The following is a 21,209-nucleotide window of genomic DNA, read 5'->3' as shown; positions in this document are numbered from 1 at the left end:
CTTGTTATTGACCTGATTAGGGAACCTGAGCTTATATTTAGAAGAATGAGAGATGGTCACATTAACACATGTACAAGTTTTATTGTGTGGATCCAGCAAAGATGTCTCTCTTGGCCGGGAGGTCAGGAACCATTGGAGGACAGTCTCATTAGAATTTAGAAAAATGAGAGATGACCTCTTTGAAAAATATAGGATTCTTAAGGCTTGAAAGGGTTAATACTGAGGGGATGTTTCCTCTCAAGGGAGAGTAGATCAAGAAAGCATAGTCTTCGAATAAAGGGGTGAAAATTTAAGACTGAGAAGAATTTTTTTCTTTCTGTCAGCAAGTTGAGAGTCTTTGGAACGCCTTGCCACATTCAAGTATGGATATCCTTGTCGATATGTAAGGCTGAGATATATAGATTCCCTTTCCTTCAGGATATGGGGAAGCAAGGGTTATGGGGAAAAGCCAGAAAAGTGAACATGAGGAATATTGGATCAGCCATTATCCTATTGAATAGAGGAGCAGACTCAAAAGGGCAAAAAAACATACCCCTGTTCTTGTTTTATAGTCTAATAGGACTGAGTTGAGGAATTCCTTCACTCAGGGTGGTGAACTTCAGAGGACCGTGAATGCTTAATCATTGAGTGTTTTAAAGATGGCAATGGACAGATTGCAAAAGATAGAGACTATGGAGATAGTGCAGAAAATTCATTGAGGCTGAAGATCAGCCCTGATCTGTTTGAACAGAGGATCAGACTCAAGGAGTGGAATGAACCACGCCTTATCCTATGTTTCTATTTTCCTATCAACTCTTAAATTCAACTTGATTAGAAGGACATGACCACTGTTAAAAATGCTGACTGTCAATCCACCCCTTATTAACCAAATATTTAAGCACTTTATATTTGTAATGAATGGGAGCAGAAAATGTAAATTTCAGATTGCAACAAAAGGAGAAGTGGTAATAATTTGAGAGATTGTAATGGAAAAAGTGTAATCAAATGAGAGGTTGTAATGATGAAATTGTAATAGAAGGTGTTGTTACAAGAAGGTTGTATTGCAAGCCTGACAACATCTATGATGGTTATGATACTGGTTTAGTAATCAAGATTGAGTCATGAGTTGAGGTTTCAAGTACATCCCATCAGGACAGTTGGAAAGGTTAATTAAATAAATATCAAATGAAAAACTGGTCTCAACAGAGATGATCACCAACCAACTTTTAAAAAAAAATACTTTCCATTTGCCAATGTCCTGAAAGAAAGGGAATCTCATCTTGTTCTAGGCTGGCCAACACAACTCCAGACAGACATGGGCTCTCACTTTAATGTTGCAAAAAGCAACTCAGTTTGCTACTTTATCAGGATTCCCACAAATGCCAGCACTGTCAGCAATTCCCAAATCCTGAAAGCAAACATCAAGAAAGAGAATTGGCATCCATTGCCTGCTTTGTGCAATCAATGGTTGGGCAATGCACACTTTCCTGTAACTCCAATTCTTTTTGCTTTGTGTACACTGGGTAAATCAATGGACAAAACAATGATCCTTACACCAGGGGACATTTACCTCATGAATCAATTAATGTCAAACAGTGAATGTTCACTAACACTGATGATGTGATGGGAAATCAGCAGGGTAGATATTACGAAGGAAGATAAAGAATGAACTTTAGCTCAGAAACTCATCCTCAAAAAAAAAAGGGCATGGCATCTCCAGTTTTGTTTTGATTCCCTGTTTACCCTGCAGTTAATGAACAGCCTAGAACTTCAATAGTTGATCACCAGTACCTATGCTTGGAATCAGGATTCAGTGTCATATAGATCCACGGAAGCTTGAGAGCATTTTCAAATTCCTCAGGATTCGGGAATGAAACTGTATCGATTCCTCATCTTCTGCCTTCCTTTTCTGGCAGGTGCAAAAGGTAAGTGATGGACTAACAGAGTCAGGCTGCGATTAGCAACTTGGGGGTTTCATCTTTCCTGATTTCAGAATGCATTAAGACTGTAGAGGGGTGACCATTTATCTTTGGAATCAACCTGCCAGGGCATATTCCAGTCCTAAGCCATCACTGAATCATTCTATGATTCACTTTTTCATCAGAAAGAGGGGCTTGCATTTATCCAACTCCTTCAGTGACCTCAAGAGACCTTCACAGTTACTTCAAATGTCAACTGGTTAATAATGTGCACAGCAAGCTCCCATAAACAGAAATTAGGTGAATGACTACATCGCCTATCTTAATGATTGAAGAGAACAAATAAAACAAAAGTGCTGGAGAAACTCTGCAGGTCTAGCATGTCTTTGAACAGAGAAACCGAGTTAACTTCTTGAGTCTAATATGGCAGAAAAAGACATACTGGCCTCCAAACGTTAACTCTTTTTCCTCTCACCACATATACTGCCACACCTGTTGAATTTCTCAAGCACTTTCTGATCTTATTTCAGACTTCCAGCATACACAGTAGTTTGCAGTTATTTGGTTAAGAAGAAGTGTGACGACTGGGAGAGCTCCCCTGCTCCTATTTGAAACAGAGCCATGGCACCTTTCAGGCCCATTTGAGGAGGTAGCTGGTGCATTGGTTTAACTTGTAATAACTTATTTGACAGTGTAGCACTCTCAGCATTGCTTTGGAGTGTTAGCCTTGATTATGCACTCATATTTTTAAAGGTAGACTGGCACACCCAGCCTTTTGATCTCTACAAAGCCAAGATGTAGGAATAGGAGCAGGCCATTCAGCCCATTAAGCCTGCTCCACCATTTAATAATATCATGGCTGATCTGATAATCTTCAACTCCACTTTCTTACCTTTTTCTTATAATTCTTGATTCCCTTACTGATTAAAAATGCCTATCTCAGCTTGAATGTATTTATCAAGTCAACCTCAACAACCCTCCGGTAAATAATTCCACAGATTCACTACCCTCAGAAGAAATTCTGGAAGTGACAGTGCTACCCAATGAATTACACAGGATTAAGGAGGGATCTGAATAAAGTGTTTAGCCAGACATTCCTTTACCCAGAGTCCGATCCTATTAAAAGAAAGTAGTTCGGACCTACACCGAATTCACAGAATGAGAGAGAGAGAGAGATGTCTTCTCTTCCAGCGATTTGGAGATATTAAGGATGGCAGTAGCTGAACTCAGAATCGGTAAGAAGTGGAGTTAGAAAGGCACTGCAGCTCGGGCAGCATCAGTGGAGCAGGAAAGTCGACATTTCGGGTCAGGACTCTTCAACATCTCTTTAACATGGTCTCCTCCTCCCTTGTCCTTTATATTTCACCCATTCTCCTTCACCTTGTCGTCTTCTCTCTCTTCTCACTCATTCTCTCACATTCAGTCGCCCTAGTCCTCATTCCCCTTCCTCTATCCTTGTTCCCTTTTCCCTCCTTCTCTCCCCCTCTGTTTTTGACCCTTCCCTTCTTCCTATTCGTCTCCTCTCCCTTCAGCTCCTCCCCTCTTTCACTCTCTGCCCTTCATTTTTCTCTCTTCCCCCTCATACTGTCACACTTGGGCCAGGTAATCTGCTAGAAAAGAAATACAGAAATTTCACTCCAGTGACTGCCAACAGTCAGCAGATCATGTGCTTTCACTGAAAAGCCAGTTGATCTTGAAGACTTTCTTGAAGAAAGTCAGAACTCATCACATCAGTGGGCAAGGACCGCCAGAGGCTAATAAGATGAATATGAGGAGCAGCCCTTGAATCTGTTTCACCATTTAATAAGATCCTAGCTGATCTGATTTATTCCTTACCTCCACTTTCCTGCCGTTCCCACGTAAGCCATGACATCTCACTCATCAAAAAACCTGTCCAACTCGGAATTCAATGGAATTCAAAGACTCAGCATCCATTGCTCATTGCAGGAAAAGAATTCCAAATCTGACATCACTCAGAGAATCTCTTCATCCCTTGATCTCAGTCTTATTTTGAAACAGCACCTCCTTGGTTCTACATTTCCCCATGACAGAAAATGCCTCCTCAAAATCCACTCTGTCATAGATGTCATACAGACATAGAGATGTACAGCACGGAAACAGACCCTTTGAGCCAACTCAACCATGTCGACCAGTTATCCTAATCTAGTCCCATTTGTCAGCACTTGGCCCATATTCCGCGAAACCTTTCCTATTCATATACCCATCCAGATGCCTTTTAAATGCTGTAATTGTACCCTCCTCCACCACTTCCTCTGGCCTGGCAGCTCATTCCATACATGTACCACCCTCTGCGTGAGAAAGTTGCCCCTTAGGTCCATTTTATGTCTTTCCCCTATCGCCCTAAAACTATGCCCTTGAATTCTGAAACCTTCCCCCAACTTCAGGGAAAACACTTTGTCTATTTATCTTATCCATGCCCCTCATGTTTTTATAAACCTCTATAAGGCCACCCCTCAGCCTCCGATGCTCCAGGGATAACAGCCCCAGCCTAGACAGCCTCTACCTCCAATCCTCAAACCCTAGCAACATCCTCGTAAATCTTTTCTGAACCCTTTCAAGTTTCACAGCATCCCTCCAATAGTAATGAGACCAGAATTGCATGCAATATTCCAAAAGTGGCCTAACCAATATCCTGATGAAAGGCTTATGCTCGAAACATCAATTCTCCTGCTCCTCCGATGCTGCCTGTCCTGCTGTGCTTTTCCAGCACCACACTCTTGACTCTGATCTGTAGTCCTCACTTTCTCCAATGTCCCCAACAGCCGTAACATGACCGCCCAACTCCTAAACTCAATGCTCTGACCACATCTGTGACTCTACTTTCAAGAACCTATGAACCTGCAATCCAAGATCTCTTTGTTCAGCAACACTCCCTAGGAGGTTACCATTAAATGTAGAACTTCTACTCTGATTTGCTTTTCCAAAATGCAGCACCTTCAATTTATCTAAATTAAACTCAATCTGCCACTCCTCAGCCCATTGGCCCTCAAGATCCCATTGTAATCTAAGGTAACCTTCTTCGCTGTCCACTGCATCGTCGATGTGGGGTCATGTGCAAACTTACTAACTGTAGCTCCTATGTTCATATCCAAACCACTTAAGTAAAGGATGAAAACCCAGCACTGATTCTTGTGGCACATCATTGGTCACAGGTTTCCAAACTGAAAAGCAGCCCTCCACCATCCCTTCTGTCTTCTACCTTTAAGCCAGTTCTGTATCCAAATGGCTAGTTCTCCTTGTATTCCATGAGATCTAACCTTGCTAACCAGTCTGCCATGGGGAACCTTGTCAAACACCTTGCTGAAGTCCATATAGATCACATCCACTACTCTGCCCTTATCAATCCTCTCTGTTACTTCTTCAAAAAACTCAATCAAGTTTGTGAGACATAATTTCCCATGCACAACACCATGCTGACTATCCCTAATCAGTCCTTGCCTTTCCTAATACTTGTATATTCTGTTGCTCAGGATTCCCTCCAACAACTTGCCCACCACGAATGAAAGGCTCACCAGTATATAGTTCCCTGGCTTGTCCTTACCACCTTTCTTAAATAGTTAGCCAACCTGCAGTCTTCCGGCACCTCACCTATGACTATCAATGATGTAAATATCTCAGTAAAGGGCCCAGCGATCACTTCCCTAGCTTCCCATAGATTCGAGGGCACACCTGATCAGGTCCTGGGGATTTATCCACTTAAATCCGTTTCAAGGCATCCAGTACCTCCTCCTCTGTAATATGGACATTTTTCAAGATGTCATCATCTATTTCCACACATTCTATCTTCCATGTCCTTCTTCACAGTAAAAACTGATGCAAAATACCATTTAGTATCTCCATCGTCTCCTGTGACTCCCCACATTAGCTGCCTTGCTGATCTTTGAGGGGCCCTCTTCTCTCCCTAGTTACTCTTTTGTCCTTAATGTATTTCTAAAAACCCTCTGAATTCTCCTTAACCCTGTCAAGTTCACTCAGAATCTTATATGTTTCAGTAAGATCACCTCACATTGTTCTCAACTGCAATGTGTATAGCCCAACGTATTCGACCTTTCCTCACCTCTTCCATCCCAGAAATCTGCTAAATGACCCTTCTTTGAATTCTGGTGAACATTTTACCCACAGCATCAAAGGCTGATTTTTTTCCCCCTAATTAACCTGTTCAGGGATGTTAATACATATAGTTATGGAGAAGGTGGGACTTGAACCCAGAACTTCCTAGTTCAGAGCAGGGACACTTACTGTGCCACAAGAGCCCTGGGCTAATGTGTGATGTTATCACCACTGAGTCAGAACAACTGGGTACATACACCTAATCTAAGCCTAAATCAAGGCCCCATTGGCCTCTCAGGTGGACATAAGAAATGCAATGATTCTATTTGAAGAAGAACAGGGTATAGTTGACTTGTTGAGGTTTTTTTCTTCATTTTTAGCTTTCTCCTTTTCACAAGATAAGAATTGCTTGTGAGGCCTGCATTTGTGGCCAATCTGCAATGCCCTTGAACTAACTGCACTGTTGGGCCTAAACAGAGGCACTGAAGAGTTAACCACATTAGTGTGGTTATGGAGTCACATGTCAGCCAGCCAAGTAAAGATGGCAGATTATCCTCCCTAAAGGACACCAGAAAAAATGGGCTTTTACAACATTTGATAATTTTTTGTTGTTCTTGATTTCTGTGTAGACTTGATGGATGTACCATATGACTCAGAGTTCCATAGTCACTATTACTGCACTGAGTAGCTGCAGTTTTCTTCCCATTGAATTATCTTGTTGAAAAAGAGACTGTAACAACACACCAACTTGCAAAAACAATTCATAGTTTGGCAATGTACTTCAAAGCATCTCCCACTAGTCACAAGCTTTGACACTGACACTGTACATGCAGGAATGGTGTTATACAGCACACACATGGCCTTGAAAAACAGAAAGCACTGGAGAAACTTAGGAGAACTGACACTTTCTGGCTCCCAAAACAGTTACCAAGCTGGTCCCATTCTCCATCCCTACATCCACAGCTCTCTAAATTTATTTTTTCTAAATATCTATCCAGCCCTTCTTATGAAACCTTCTATGGAATCCGTCTCCACCATTCTCCCAGGCAGCGCATTCCAACTCCCAACAACTGAGTAAACAAGTTCCTCATCTCACTCTTAGCTCTCTTGCTGACAATCTTGAAAGTATGACTGTCTAGTTATAAACTCAAGGATCCTACATGTCACCTTAACAACTGTTTCAATTTGCCTGGCCACCTTCAGAGATTCATGCTCATGAACCCCAAGGTCCCTGAGATCCTGTCCTACCCTCAAAATTGTACCTATGAGCCTAGATTGTCTCTCCAAATTGCTTCTACCAAAATGCATTACTTCACATTTCCCTGCATCGAAATTCACCTGCCAGATGTCTGCCCATTTGGTCAACTTGTTGATTTCCCCCGACGTCACTCAGCACCATCCCCACAACTCACTATTTTCCCTAGCTTCATCTGCAACTTCAGAGATTTTGCCTTCAACACCCATTTCCAAATCAGTTACATAAATCAGAAAGGGACAAAGATCACAACACTGATCCTTGGCAAGCACCATTTTAAACTTAACTTCAATCTGAGAAATGCCCATCTATACCTACTCTCTGTTTCCTATGTTTTAACCAACTTCTCGAATCCTTACAACATGGAACCAGGCCATTCAGTCTATCAAATTCACATTGCCCCTGTCAAGAGCATATACTACCCAGACCCATCCCTGCATATCCCATGGCTAATCCAGCCAAAATATACATCTCTGGACAATATGGGCAATTTAACATGGCTAATCCACCTAACCTGCATGTCTTTGTAGGAAACCAGAGCACCTGGACTAAGCCCGCATAGAAATAGGGAAAATGTGCAAACTCCACACAGTCTCCCAAGAGTGAAATTGAACCAGAATCCCTGGTGCTGTGAGGCAGCAATGCTAACCACTGAGCCACCATGCTGCAAAATCAACCAGTCCCAAACCTTTCTAATTTGCTAACCAACTGTATCAAATGTTTTTTGAAATTCCACGTGTACAACATCCATTGTACCACCCTCACCACTGCCTGTGTCACCTGGTCAGACAGCTCAATTAAATTTGTCAGATATCACCTGCCTTGACAAAGCCATGTTAACTGTCAAGTATTAACTTGTTTCTCTCCAAGTGTTTCTTTACCTTATCCTGTATTATGCACTCCATCAGCTTTCCCACTATTGATGTCAAGCTGACAGGGTCTGTAGTTTCCTGGATTATATTTTAAACAGCACTGTCACATTTGCAATCCTCCAGCCACCTGGGACTAATCCTATGCTCAGAAAGGCCTGAAACATTTCTGCCAATGGCTCTACAATTTGCTCTCTTATCATTTTCCGCTTGTTAGACCAAACATGGATGTTGTCCAGGTCTTGTTGCATTTGAACACGGATAGATTCAGTGTCTTGAGAATCATGAAAGGTGCTGAACATTGTATAGACATCAGGTTTGGACAGCGAAGGAGTACAGAAAAGACACACCAGTTTAGTCCCAGGGACGAGAAGCTTCAATTGCACAGAGAAATTGCAAACTTTGGACCTGATCTCCTCAGGGACTGTTAAGTAAAGACTTGATCAAGGTGTTTCAAATCCTGAGGAGTCTGGGCAGCATTAGTCATAATACGCCTTTAGCAGGATTGACAACCAGAGTGCACAGATTTAAGGTGATTATCAAAAAAAAACAAATGTGTCACAAGGAGAAACCTCTTGTAGAGAATGCACTGCTTGAGAATGTGTTGGCATCAAGACAATCAAAATAGAGTTGATTAAGTGCCAGAATGGAAAGATTGACAGAGCTATGGGTAAAAGCAAGAAATGGAACTAGTTAAGTTGCCATGACAGCGAGCCAACATGCCCACAACAAGGCTGAATAGCCTGTATCATGATCAAAATCTTTTAGTCAGCCCATTGGGTTGGCTTTCGGGACCAATTCTGAGGTCAACGTGCAGTAGCACAGTAAGATGGAACCTCCTTCATCCTAACTTTCACCTCCCTATCCCATTCTCCCTCACCCATTCATGAAGTTACATTCACAAATCTCATTGCAGAAGATGACAATCAAGAAGAGAATATAACTTGTGATCCCAATGTCCACATTACTGGGGGCACACTGACGAAATCGAATGGTAATGCAGTGGACAGCGTTCTGAGGTTCCAGTGTCCAGAACACACCTACCCATACCCAGTGTCAGAGACCAAGTGCACGAGGAGTGGGCACTGGTTCAGGCTCACTTACAGACGCACCAAACCTATATGCAAAGGTGAGGCAGCTTCCTTTTCTATTCCTCTCCTCTCTCCTTCCTCTTTCTGTTTCACTCTTTCACGACCTGTGATCATTTATTACTGTCCATCCAGACAATAACTGGCCTTGAGAAGATTGTAACTGAGCACCATTTTAGGACTAACTCTGCCATTCTCAGTTTACCTGTTAACAGAATTGAAATTGTGGTGGAATCTGAAGTTGTGTGTCACTATCCCATGTCCTGCGATCAATAAACTCGAAGATTGCACCTCCCTGGAAATCTCCCAGGAGAGGGAATAGGCTGACCAAGTTGCTCTTGCCTCCGCAAGAGAATCAGAATAACAGGCCAAATGGCCTCCTTCTGTCCTGTATCTGTTCTATGACTCACTGATCTCCTTAGCTCACTCGTTTCTCCTTGAAATCCCTCGTGTCTCTGTTCTCCTCAAGCCCTGAAGTCAATGCCAGACCATTCAACCTTTCTAACCTGTTCTTATCTCTCTAGAGTTTCGATGTCCAATGCCTGTACTGGAAGATGGAATGATCAGACCACAGAACCTTTCCTATGCTATCGGGGAAACTGTTTTTTTCGAGTGCTATGATGGGTATAAGCTTCAAGGATCAATTAGCAGGACCTGTATGAAGAATGGGCGATGGAATGGGACAATAACTAGCTGTAACTCTGGATGTGAGTTCCCCCTTAGGCTATCACTGGATGTGTTTGCTTTGCTGTTTTCAAAATAGAATTCCACTTAGCCTTCCCTTCTTGTGACACGTTTCCTACTTTCACCACTGGAAGGTCAGGTTCTCATTTTTAGATCCTATCCTTCAATCCTGGACATTTCAACCAGCATAAATAATTTATTTCAATCTTCAGAATTTCCAGCCCCCATCCCGCCCTTCCTCTGACTCCATGCCCCCCACTCTATCGTCTTCACATCAACCCCTCCCACAGTCACCCTTTCCTACCCCGCTGCTTAACCCATACTTCACTCACTCCTCTCATTTCTACCACCATCAGTCTTACCATATTGACTCCTCCCAACCTCAGTCTCTTCCCATTTTCCCTCTCACCAACCCTCAATTCCCGCAACCACACTCCCCTCACACTTCGATCCCCCAAATCTCTCCCCCTAGTTCTTTCAACCTCATTCTCCCTGCTCTCAACCTCCCACTCTCAATCCTCCAAGCCTCACTTTCCATGCTCTCAACCCTCAAATTATTCTCTCTGCCCTCAATCCTCCCAGACTTACTCTCGTCACCCTCAATCCTCCCAACCTCTTTCCCACCCTCACATTTCCCCATTCTCACTCACCCCAACACTCTCTCGTTTCCCCTGTCATACCTCTTGGTGTGATTCCATCATTCCCTCTCCCTAAATTCTCTATCTTCCTCGTTGCATCTCCCTTAGTATCTGGAAATCTTTGACCAACTCACCCCTTAACATTGTAAATTCTAGGAAACACAACCCTGGTTTGCATTATCTCTCCTTGTAAAGTAACCCTCAGGCTCCAGGTATTATCCTTGTGAGATCTGATCCATTCTCTCCAAGGCCAACATATTCTGCCTAGGATTGGATGCCCAAAACTGATTGCATTGTTCTAGGAACAAGCTCAAGGGACTCTTGGTACACCTAAATGAATATTGCTATCAACAGTACCCTCCAATTCTTCAAACAATTACAGGCTTAGATTGAAAGAGCTTTAACTGAAGCACTTCAGTAAACTAGAAATTCCCGGTGCCATTTCCTTCATGGTGAGCTGGGAGTTATTGTACCATGAACTTCATTGTTTTGGAAATTGATGAATGGGAGGTGTGTAGGAGGAAGGGGTGACTGCGTGGGAGGGTGAAGCTTTTCCCTTGTGTGTTTGCTGCCATGGGTTTGAAAATAACTGAAAGCTAGCTAGCTACTGAGTTGTTTCTCGCCTTTAATCATGTTTTCAAACTCTCAAAGCACAATACTGCCCTCATCCCGGGATCCCGGCTGGAGGCAGGAAATCCGGAGAGAATTACATGATCGGCAGCAAGGTGGAGTATGTCTGCAACAACCACCTCGTGCTGGTAGGGTCGAGCGTGAGGCAATGCCTGGAGTCGAGGGAGTGGAGTGGAAGAGAACCCAGCTGCCAATGTAAGTCCTCCTCTTCATCAGTTCTTTAGGTTCATTCAATGAACCATCAGACAGGAGCATCAGCTCACTGCCTCTTTCTATTACCTGTTGTGCAGGTAATGACTGTTGGAATGACAGTTTGCATGGGATCGCATAGTGTTTACAGCACAGGAATTGGCCGCTTGACCCATCCCCTCTCTGCCAGGTTTTATGAGTCATGGAGGCAAGGAGAGGGATTTGGTTTATTTGTTATTGTCACATGTACCGAAGTACAGTGCAAGGTTTTGTTTTGCGAGCAGTACAGGCAGATCATAACTTACAGGACATAGAGATCATAGGGTGTTTAGACAAAACAAAGCATACAAGGTTACATCTGCACAGGAGATGCACAAAAGCAACATCAACATTAGACTGGAAATTAGAGAATCCATTCAGCAGTCTAACAATAGCAGGGAAGAAGCTGAACTTGAACCTGTTGGTACATATTTAAGCTTCTATATTTTCTAGTGGAAGAGAGTATTACCAGCGTGGGAGGGGTCTTTGATAATTTGGAAGCCTTTTCATGGCGATGGGAATTGTAGATGGAGTCCACAGATGGCAGGATTGGCTTTTGTGATGGTCTGGGCTATGTACACAACTTTCTGTAGTTTCTAACAGTCCTGGGCAGAGCAGTTGACATACAAAGCCATTATGTACTCAGGTTCTATGGTGCATCTGTAAAAATTGGTGAGGACATGCTAAATTCCCTAGGCTGCCTGAGAAAGAAGAGACATTGTTGTGACCATTGCATCTAAATAGAAGGTCCAGGACAGATTGTTGGTCATCATCACTCCGAAGAACTTGGACATTCTACACTCTCCACCTCAGCTCCATTGATGCAGATTTCATAGAAACCTATATAATTCTAACAAACCTGACAGAGTAAATGCAAGGAAGATGTTCCCGGTGACTTGGGAGTCCAGAACCAAGGATCTCAGTTTAAGAATACTAAGGTAGGTTGTTTAGGACTGAGAAGAGGAGAAAAGCCTTCACCCAAATAGTGGTGAGCATGTGCAATTCTCTGCCACAGAAAATGGTTAAGGCCAAAACATTGAATATTTGCAAGAAGGTTTTAAATATAGTTCTTAGCGCTAAAGGGATCAAAGGGTATGGGGATAAAGCAGGATCAGGGTATTACTCTGGATGATCAGCCACTATCGTATTGAATGACAGAAGAGGCTCAAAGGGCAAAATGGCCTAACCCTGTGTCTATTTACTATGTTTTTATCACGTTTCACATAAAATCTGTTCCACATAAAATCTATTTGACACTGTGTATTTGTGTGTGGCAAATCTTAAGGCAAGTTTTGTTTTTAAAAATTACAAATGAACTGAAAGAGATACTGTTTGAATCCTAAACCAAGACTTGATGGCCAAGGAAAGTGCATTCATGGTATTGTGAAACATGCCAAGCCCCTATCCTGCAAATATATTCAAATGCCCTTAGGGAGGGAATTTCAGAATTTTGATCCGGTGACACTGAAGGAATAAGCGACCAACTTTCAAGTAAGGATGGTGAGTGGCTTAGAGGAGAACACGCAGGTTATGGTATTCTCATGTATCTGCTGCCTTTGTCCTTTCAGATGGCTGTGGTCATAGGTTTGAAAGATGCTGAGCAACGCTGGTGGAGAGTGGATGCTTGTGGATGTGGTGCCAACCAAGCGAACTGCTATGCCCTGAACGGTGTCAAACTTGACTGTTGTAGGAGCTGCACTCAGCCAGGCAAATGGGGAGCAATGTATCACACTCCTGACTCCTTATCCAGTCGAGCTTTTGTGTGACTCTGGAACCTCAGCTCGCCACTTAACTGCCCACTGGAATGGCCTAATGAGTCACTCCATTATACTTGAGGAGGCATCTCAGTGCCACCTTCTCATGGGCAATAATGCGTAGGCACTAAATGCAGATGTTGCTAGGATCCCCACATATTGTGAATAAAAAATAATCATCCATCTGTTGTGAGGGATTAAAATCAACTCAGGACTGAGAGGAGAACTCCCTTCCTTTTTTTCAGAATGGAGTAATGGCAATACTATTTTATTGAGGTTAAATATTACGGAGAGTCTCAACAAGCTCAAATGATGAGGAAAATACAATGTAAGGAGTGGATTGACGACTTTGCCCTTGCTTCCCTCCACCACCCAGCTTCCCACCATCTGTCACTGAAACCGAAATGGAAAGAATCCATTCAGCTTCAAACATTATGCAGGAAGTTGGCAGGTGTGGTTAGTTGGTGGGGAAGTTGTCAGGGGTAGCATGGAAGAACAACATTCCATTTGGGAAGATTGTGGGACAAAAATGGTACAGTCTCAGTTTGGACACACGTGAATCAAATTGAGAAAGTGGATCTTGCTAAACCAACACTTTTCTTTCTGCAGACAAAAACTCCTTTGACACTCCAGAAGATGTAGCATCAGCTTTCACAGCCTCATTTACCAATATGCTGGGTATGACTCAAACTGGAGAAGCAAAGCAGCCAGGTATGTCATATGTTGCCTTTCCACATGACATTAACCAGTCCCCCCGTCTAACTCTTCCCTTTGTCTCAGCTAAAGCCTTTTTTAAAAAGGGATAGGATAAGTCCTTAATAACCAAAAGTTGCATTTTCACTTTTTTATTGGTGAGAGAAACATAAGAAACCACAATAGGCCATTCTACGCCGAGCAACTTGCTGCACATGGAACAAAATTATTGACACAATTCTGGTCTTAATTCTACTTTTCTGTCTGCAGTCCTCCATAACTCTTTTAATCTATTATAACACCGATGGGAGGAGTGCTCTGGTAATCAATCTCCAAAGTGTAAATGTTTCTTTTAATCACGAAGATAGTTAATTTGTCTCTTTATTGTCATTACGTAGAATAAGAGATACTTTGACCAGGTTTCTTCATTAGTCTCAAAATACACTTAATGCAAACAAATGTCCTTTAGAAGTGGGGGAAACAGGTTACCAACAAAGCTACTATAATTACTCCTTAATTCCAAATACACACAGGTCAGATAAAACAACACAGGTCTGCAAATACGAGTTTGGGGTAAAAAAGTTGAAGAATAGCACCCTTGTAAGTCAAGGGTATGAACGTGTTGATTTCTCACTGTTCTTTAGATTTTCTGTTGACGAGATCTAATTACTGAAAGTTGCAGAATGATCAGAGATCTTCAGACCCAATTTCAGATTCTGATCCTGATATTGAAAACTTCATAAGATTTTCAAACTACTTCACTGACAGAGTTTTTGCTGTTTCTTTTCTTTAAGGTTTGTCTCTTTCTGACTAAGGCAGAGAAAGCTGCTTTCTCCTGCAAGTCCCCTCAACAACTCACATCTCAGGGCTGTGAAACATATAGCAACGTGACACCAGAGGCTGCTTATAGGCAACAAACGACATAGATCCTAGATTTTTGTTTGAAGTCTGCCACAAATCAGCAATCTGTCTAAAACCAACCTCGAACATATTCAGTAGCCCAGACTGTCCATTCTGAGGAAAAGAATTTCAAAGACTGATGATCCCCAGATGATTCTCCTCATTTCCATCTTAAGTATGAGACCCACGAACAAACAACTAAAATAAAATTGTTTAAGGAGCGAAAGCAAAATAAATTTTAGAATATTTTCCATAATATAACATACATACTTTTAGAAGTGAAATATTTCAATGAGATTGGGGAGTGGATGGCAGTCTGATGTTAAGATATTAGATCAGTCATGATCATATTGAATGTGGAGCAGGCTCGATGGGTTAAATGGTCTACTCCTGCCTCGAGTTTTTAATGTTTTCTATGATTGCTTTTTCTCCTGGTTGTTCAATCCCCTTCTGTCTGATCCAATGACCAAAATCCTCCTTTCGAATATTTTAATTGTTCCCATTTGAACCACAATCTATCATAGGAACAGTGAACATTGAGCTCACTGGGAGCTGAAGAGTAGGAAGAGGCTGTTCTACCAATCAATTGGACCATGGCTGCAGTGTAACCAAACTCCATCCAATCACCTAGGCCTGTTAAACCCATACACCCTTACCCAATAAAACATCTATTCCTACCAGAAAACAAATTGTGGATGTTGAAGATCTGAAACAAATTTCTGAAGAAGGTTCATTGGACTCGAAATGTTAACTCTCCTTTGTCCATAGATGCTGCCAGACCTGCTGAGTTTCAATAGCAATTACCATTTTTGCTGGAAAACAACTGTCCCAGTCAGTTTTGAGTTTTTCCTGCCACCCCTCAGCCCACAGAAACAACTCTTTGATGGAGAGGTTTCCTCTTATTTTTGTGCGATTGTTCAACACATTAGTGGGCATCAAAGTCAATGTTCCATTAGGTTCAAAGGTTCTTGGTCTTTTCTTATTCGAAGTGGAATGAGTCTTGTCAACATAACCCTGACTTCTATATGGGCCTGGGGCTGAGGGTAGTCAACTTCAACTGGATTTCTCCCTGGTGATTGCATCACATGACATTCGAGGTCCAATCACCTCAGCTGGTTTAACAGTTTTTACTATCCCCCAACTCCCTCATTCTCCAAGAGATAGTAACATCGTGGTAATATCACTGGACTAGTAATCCAAATGCCCAGTCTATTACTCAGGGGAGTCGAAACGTGTGGTGCTGAAAAGGCATAGCTGGAAGGGTAGCATCCGAGGAGCAGGAAAGTTGACGTTTTGAGTGTACTCAGGGGACTCAAGTTCAAATGAATAAGTCTGAACTTTAAAGCTAGTCTTAGGAATAATAATAATGTACTGCCAATAATGGTTCACTAATATCCTTTAAAAAGGGACATTTACCATCCTTACCTAATATGGATTACATGTGACTCCAGACGTATGCAATGTGACTGACTCTGAACTGCCCTCCAAATGGCCAAGTAAACTTCTCAGTTCAAGGGAAAGGCCGGGCTTGTCAGCGACGCTAATATCTCATGTATGAATAACTAAGCAACAAAAGTATTTAAAGAAAATTGATTAAAAGTCAAGTCTGTTTTCGGGCCTCGGCCACCTTTTTACTGCACTTTGTTCGCTGTCATGTCTAGTGAGATTAACTTTTCAATGGTCAAAGACTCCATGGCAACAGAGGGTCAGGAACTCTATTGGGGTCCTAGGGCTTGCCTTCATCCAAAGGCAGATGATAATGGTGGGAAGAAGATGAACTTTGCCACTGACAGATGTGCCTTAGTGATCTACACGGTGTGGTGGGATATGCAAGGCGCACTAGATAGACACAGGCCTTGGAGAGTTCAATGTCCATTGGATTTGGGAAGGTATTTTTTGATCCATGGAACACCTCCTTCCAATGAGCGCCAATATAACCCATATCACCCTAACTTTAACTGTCTCTTACTTCACAGCATCCACTGCCCGCAAAATTACTCTCACCAAGGATGCTCCACTTCATATATACATCCTTCTAGATGCTTCCGAAAGTGTTGGTGAGGCCAACTTCAATGAAGCCAAGAATATCATAAAGAACCTCACTGACAAGGTAATGAAACAAATCATTGCCATGAAGTTCGAAAGTGGCCTTTAGCGTAGTTTTAAACAGAAGAATTTCATGGGGGTTATTCCTTGTTCTGCAATTTTTTGGACATCACTGCCTCAGGATAATGCAACCCCGCTTGATTGGAACCCTACGATCTTAAACCTTTCCACTGGCATCCCCACCAATACTCAGTAACAGAAGTGTGCACCGTCTACAAGATTCTCTGCAGAAATTCACCAAGGGTTGCTGGACACCACCTTCTAAATCCCAGACTTCTGCCATCCAGAGGGACAAGAGCAGCAGGTTCATGGGCCACCACCATCAACAAATTCCCCTCCAGGCCACTCTCAGTACTGATTTGGAAATATATATTACTGTTCGTTCACTGTCACTGGGTTAAAATCCTCGAACTGTCATCTAGATTGACTGGGAGGTGTACATACACCATGTGAACTGCAGTGATTCAAGAAGGCAGCTCACCACCTTCTCAGAGGCAATTAGGGTTAGGTGACAAACCTTGTCAATGAAGCTCACATGAATAAAGAAGTGATTTTTATTATTGTTTGTTATATCTTACATTGTAATTTATACAGTCATAGAGATGTATAGAATGGAAACAGACCCTTCAGTTCAACCCATCCATGCCGACCTGATATACCAACCCAATCTAGTCCCACCTACCAGCACCCGGCCCATATCCCTCCAAACCTTTCCTATACATATACCCATCCAAATCTTTTCTGAACCCTTTCAAGTTTCACAACATCTTTCTGATAGGAAGGAGACCAGAATTGCATGCAATATTCCAACAGTGGCCTAACCAATGTCCTGTACAGCCGCAACATGACTTCCCAATTCCTGTACTCAATACTCTGACCAATAAAGGAAAGCATACCAAACGCTTTCTTCACTATCCTATCTACCTGCGACTCCACTTTCAAGGAGCTATGAACCTGCACTCCAAGGTCTCTTTGTTCAGCAACACTCCCTAGGACCTTACCATTAAGTGTAGACGTCCTGCTAAGATTTGCTTTCCCAAAATGCAGCACCTCGCATTTATCTGAATTAAATGCCATCTGCTACTTCTCAGCCCATTGGCCCATCTGGTCCAGATCCTGTTGTAATCTGAGGTAACCCTCTTCGCTGTCCACTACACCTCCAATTTTGGTGTCATCTGCAAACTTACTAACTGTACCTCTTATGCTCGCATCCAAATCATTTATGTAAATGACAAAAAAGTAGAGGGCCCAGCACCGATCCTTGTGGCACTTCACTGATCACAGGCCTCCGTTCTGAAAAACAACCCTCCCCCACCACCCTCTGTCTTCTACCTTTGAGCCAGTTCTGTATCGAAATGGCTAGTTCTCCCTGTATTCCATGAGATCTAATCTTGCTAATCAGTCTCCTGTGAGGAACCTTGTCGAACGCCTTGCTGAAGTCCATATAGATCACATCTACTGCTCTGCCCTCATCAATCTTCTTTGTTACTTCTTCAAACAACTCAATCAAGTTTGTAAGACATGATTTCCCATGCACAAAGTCATGCTGACTATCCCGAATCAGTCCTTGCCTTTCCAAATACATGTACATCCTGTCCCTCAGGATTGCCTCCAACAGCTTGCCCACTACCGAGGTCAGGCTCACCGGTCTACAGTTCCCTGGCTCGTCTTTACCGCCCTCCTTAAACACTGCCACCACATTTGCCAACCTCCAGGCACCTCACCTGTGACTATCGATGATACAAATATCTCAGCAAGAGGCCAGCAATCACTTCTCTAGCTTCCCACAGAATTCTCGGGTACACCTGATCAGGTCCTGGGGATTTATCTACCTTTAACCGTTTCAAGGCATCCAGCACTTCCTCCTCTGTAATCTGGACATTTTGCAAGATGTCACCATCTACTTCCCTACAGTCTAGATCTTCCATATCCTTTTCCACAGTAAATACTGATGCAAAATATTCATTTAGTATCTCTCCCATTTTCTGTGGCTCCACACAAAGACCGCCTTGCTGATCTTTGAGGGGCCCTATTCTCTCCCTAGTTACCCTTTTGTCCTTAATATATTTGTAAAAACCCTTTGGATTCTCCTTAATTGTATTTGCCAAAGCTATCTCATGTCCCCGTTTTGCCCTCCTGATTTCCTTCTTAAGTATACTCCTACTTTCTTTATACTCTTCTAAGGATTCACTCGATCTATCCTGTCTATATCTGACATGCTTCCTTCTTTTTCTTAACCAAACCCTCAATTTCTTTAGTCATCCAGCATTCCTTGTACCTACCAGTCCTCCCTTTCACCCTGACAGGAATATACTTTCTCTGGATTCTTGTTATCTCATTTCTGAAGGCTTCCCATTTTCCAGCCGTCCCTTAACCTGCGAACATCTGCCTCCAATCAGCTTTCGATAGTTCTTGCCTAATACCATCCCAAAATTGCCTTTCTCCAGTTTAGAACTTCAACTTTTAGATCTGGTCTATCCTTTTCCATCACTATTTGAAAACGAATAGAATTATGGTTGCTGGCCCCAAAGTGCTCCCCCATGACACCTCAGTCACCTGCCCTGCCTTATTTCCCAAGAGTACGTCAAGTTTTGCACCTTCTCTAGTTGGTACATCCACAGACTGAATCAGAAAATTGTCTTGTACACACTTAAGAAATTCCTCTCCATCTAAATCTTTAACACTATGGCAGTCCCAGTCGATGTTTGGAATGTTAAAATCCCCTACCATAACTACCCCATTATTCTGATAGATAGCTGAGATCTCCTTACAAGTTTGTTTCTCAATTTCCCTCTGACTACTGGGGGGTCTGTAATACAATCCAAATAAGGTGACCATCCCTTTCTTATTTCTCAGTTCCACCCAAATTACTTCCCTGGATGTATTTCTGGGAATATCCTCCCTCAGCACAGCTGTAATGCTATTCCTTATCAAAAAGCCACTCCCCCTCCCCTCTTGCCTCCCTTTCTATCCTTCCTGTAGCATTTGTATCCTGGAACATTAAGCTGCCAGTCCTGCCCATCCCTGAGTCATGTTTCCGTAATTGCTATGATATCCCAGTCCCATGTTCCTAACCATGCCCTGAGTTCATCTGCCTTCCCTGTTAGGCCCCTTGCATTGAAATAAATGCAGTTCAATTTATTAGATCTACCTTGCCCCTGCCTGCCCTGACTGTTTGACTCACTTCTGTTCTCAGCTGTACCCGTCTTAGATTGATCTCTTTCCTCACTATCTCCCTGGGTCCCACCCCCACCCCCACCTTACTAGTTTAAATCCTCCCAAGCAGTTATAGCAAATTTTCCTGCCAGTATATTAGTCCCCTTCCAATTTAGATGCAATCCGTCCTTCTTGTACAGGTCACTTCTACCCCAAAAGAGATTCCAATGATCCAAAAATGTGAATCCTTCTCCCATACACCAGCTCCTCAGCCATGCATTCATCTGCTCTGTTCTCCTTTTCCTGCACTCACTATCTCGTAGCACTGGGAGTAATCCAGATATTATTACCCTTGAGGACCTCCTTTTTAAATTTCTGCCTAACTCTCTGTAATCTCCCTTCAGAATCTCAACCTTTTCCCTTCCAATGTCGTTGGTTCCAATGTGGACAATGACCTCTTGCTGGTCCCTCTCCCCTGTGAGAACATTTTGCATCCTCTCTGAGACATCCTTGATCCTAGCACCAGGGAAACAACACACCATTCTGCTTTTTCTCTGCTGGCCACAGAAATGTCTGTCTGTACCTCTGACTACAGAATCCCCTAATACAATTGATCTCTTGGAAGCCGACATACCCCTCGTTGCTTTAGAGCCTATCTCAATACCAGAAACTTGGCTGTTTGTGCTACGTTCCCCTGAGAATCCATCACCCCCTACATTTTCCAAAACAGCATACCTGTTTGAAACAAGTATATCCACAAAAGACTCCTGCACTAGCTGCCTACCTCCACTACCCTTCCTGGAGTTAACCCATCTATGTGACTGTATCTGAGACTTTCCCCCCTTCCTATGTCTGCCATCCATCACATACTGTTGCTGTTGCAAATTCCTCATCACTTCTATCTGTCTCTCCAACCGATCCACTTGATCTGATAAGATTCGCATCCAACAGCATTTATGGCAGATATAATCCGCAGTAACCCTTAAACTCTCTTTAAACTCCCACATCTGACAAGAAGTACATATTACTGCAAAGGCCAATTTTGCTCCTTCACAATCTACAGACACAGAAAATAACACCGTCTTATTCCTCTACAAACACTGCCCCAGGTAAGTTAATAGCTATGGCTTATATTTTAAGTTTAATCAAGAGACTTATCTCCAAAAACATATAATCAAGAAAGAATCCACTATACTCACTACTGCAGCCTTTCTCTTGGACAACTTAAAACTACAATTA

General features: G+C 42.7%; 1 protein-coding gene across 1 annotated transcript in view; it reads left to right on the top strand.

Moving 5' to 3' along the window:
- The first annotated feature begins 1,749 nt into the window (after nucleotides 1–1,749).
- Nucleotides 1,750–21,209, top strand: part of LOC122541420 (complement factor B-like) — a 57,610-nt gene continuing 38,150 nt past the window's right edge. The window contains exons 1-6 of the mRNA XM_043678179.2: nucleotides 1,750–1,904; nucleotides 9,010–9,222; nucleotides 9,706–9,888; nucleotides 11,155–11,328; nucleotides 13,725–13,826; nucleotides 16,685–16,818. Coding sequence (XP_043534114.2) covers nucleotides 1,850–1,904; nucleotides 9,010–9,222; nucleotides 9,706–9,888; nucleotides 11,155–11,328; nucleotides 13,725–13,826; nucleotides 16,685–16,818 — 861 coding nt within the window. The 5' untranslated portion in view covers nucleotides 1,750–1,849. The remainder of the gene's footprint in view (nucleotides 1,905–9,009; nucleotides 9,223–9,705; nucleotides 9,889–11,154; nucleotides 11,329–13,724; nucleotides 13,827–16,684; nucleotides 16,819–21,209) is intronic.

The sequence above is a fragment of the Chiloscyllium plagiosum genome, unplaced genomic scaffold, assembly GCF_037043375.1.
Source record: "Chiloscyllium plagiosum isolate Xiang-an unplaced genomic scaffold, Cpla_swu_hap1 HiC_scaffold_35, whole genome shotgun sequence".
NCBI lineage: Eukaryota > Metazoa > Chordata > Chondrichthyes > Orectolobiformes > Hemiscylliidae > Chiloscyllium > Chiloscyllium plagiosum.
The sequence above is the reverse complement of the archived record's forward strand: the minus strand, read 5'-3'. Positions and strand labels throughout refer to the sequence as shown.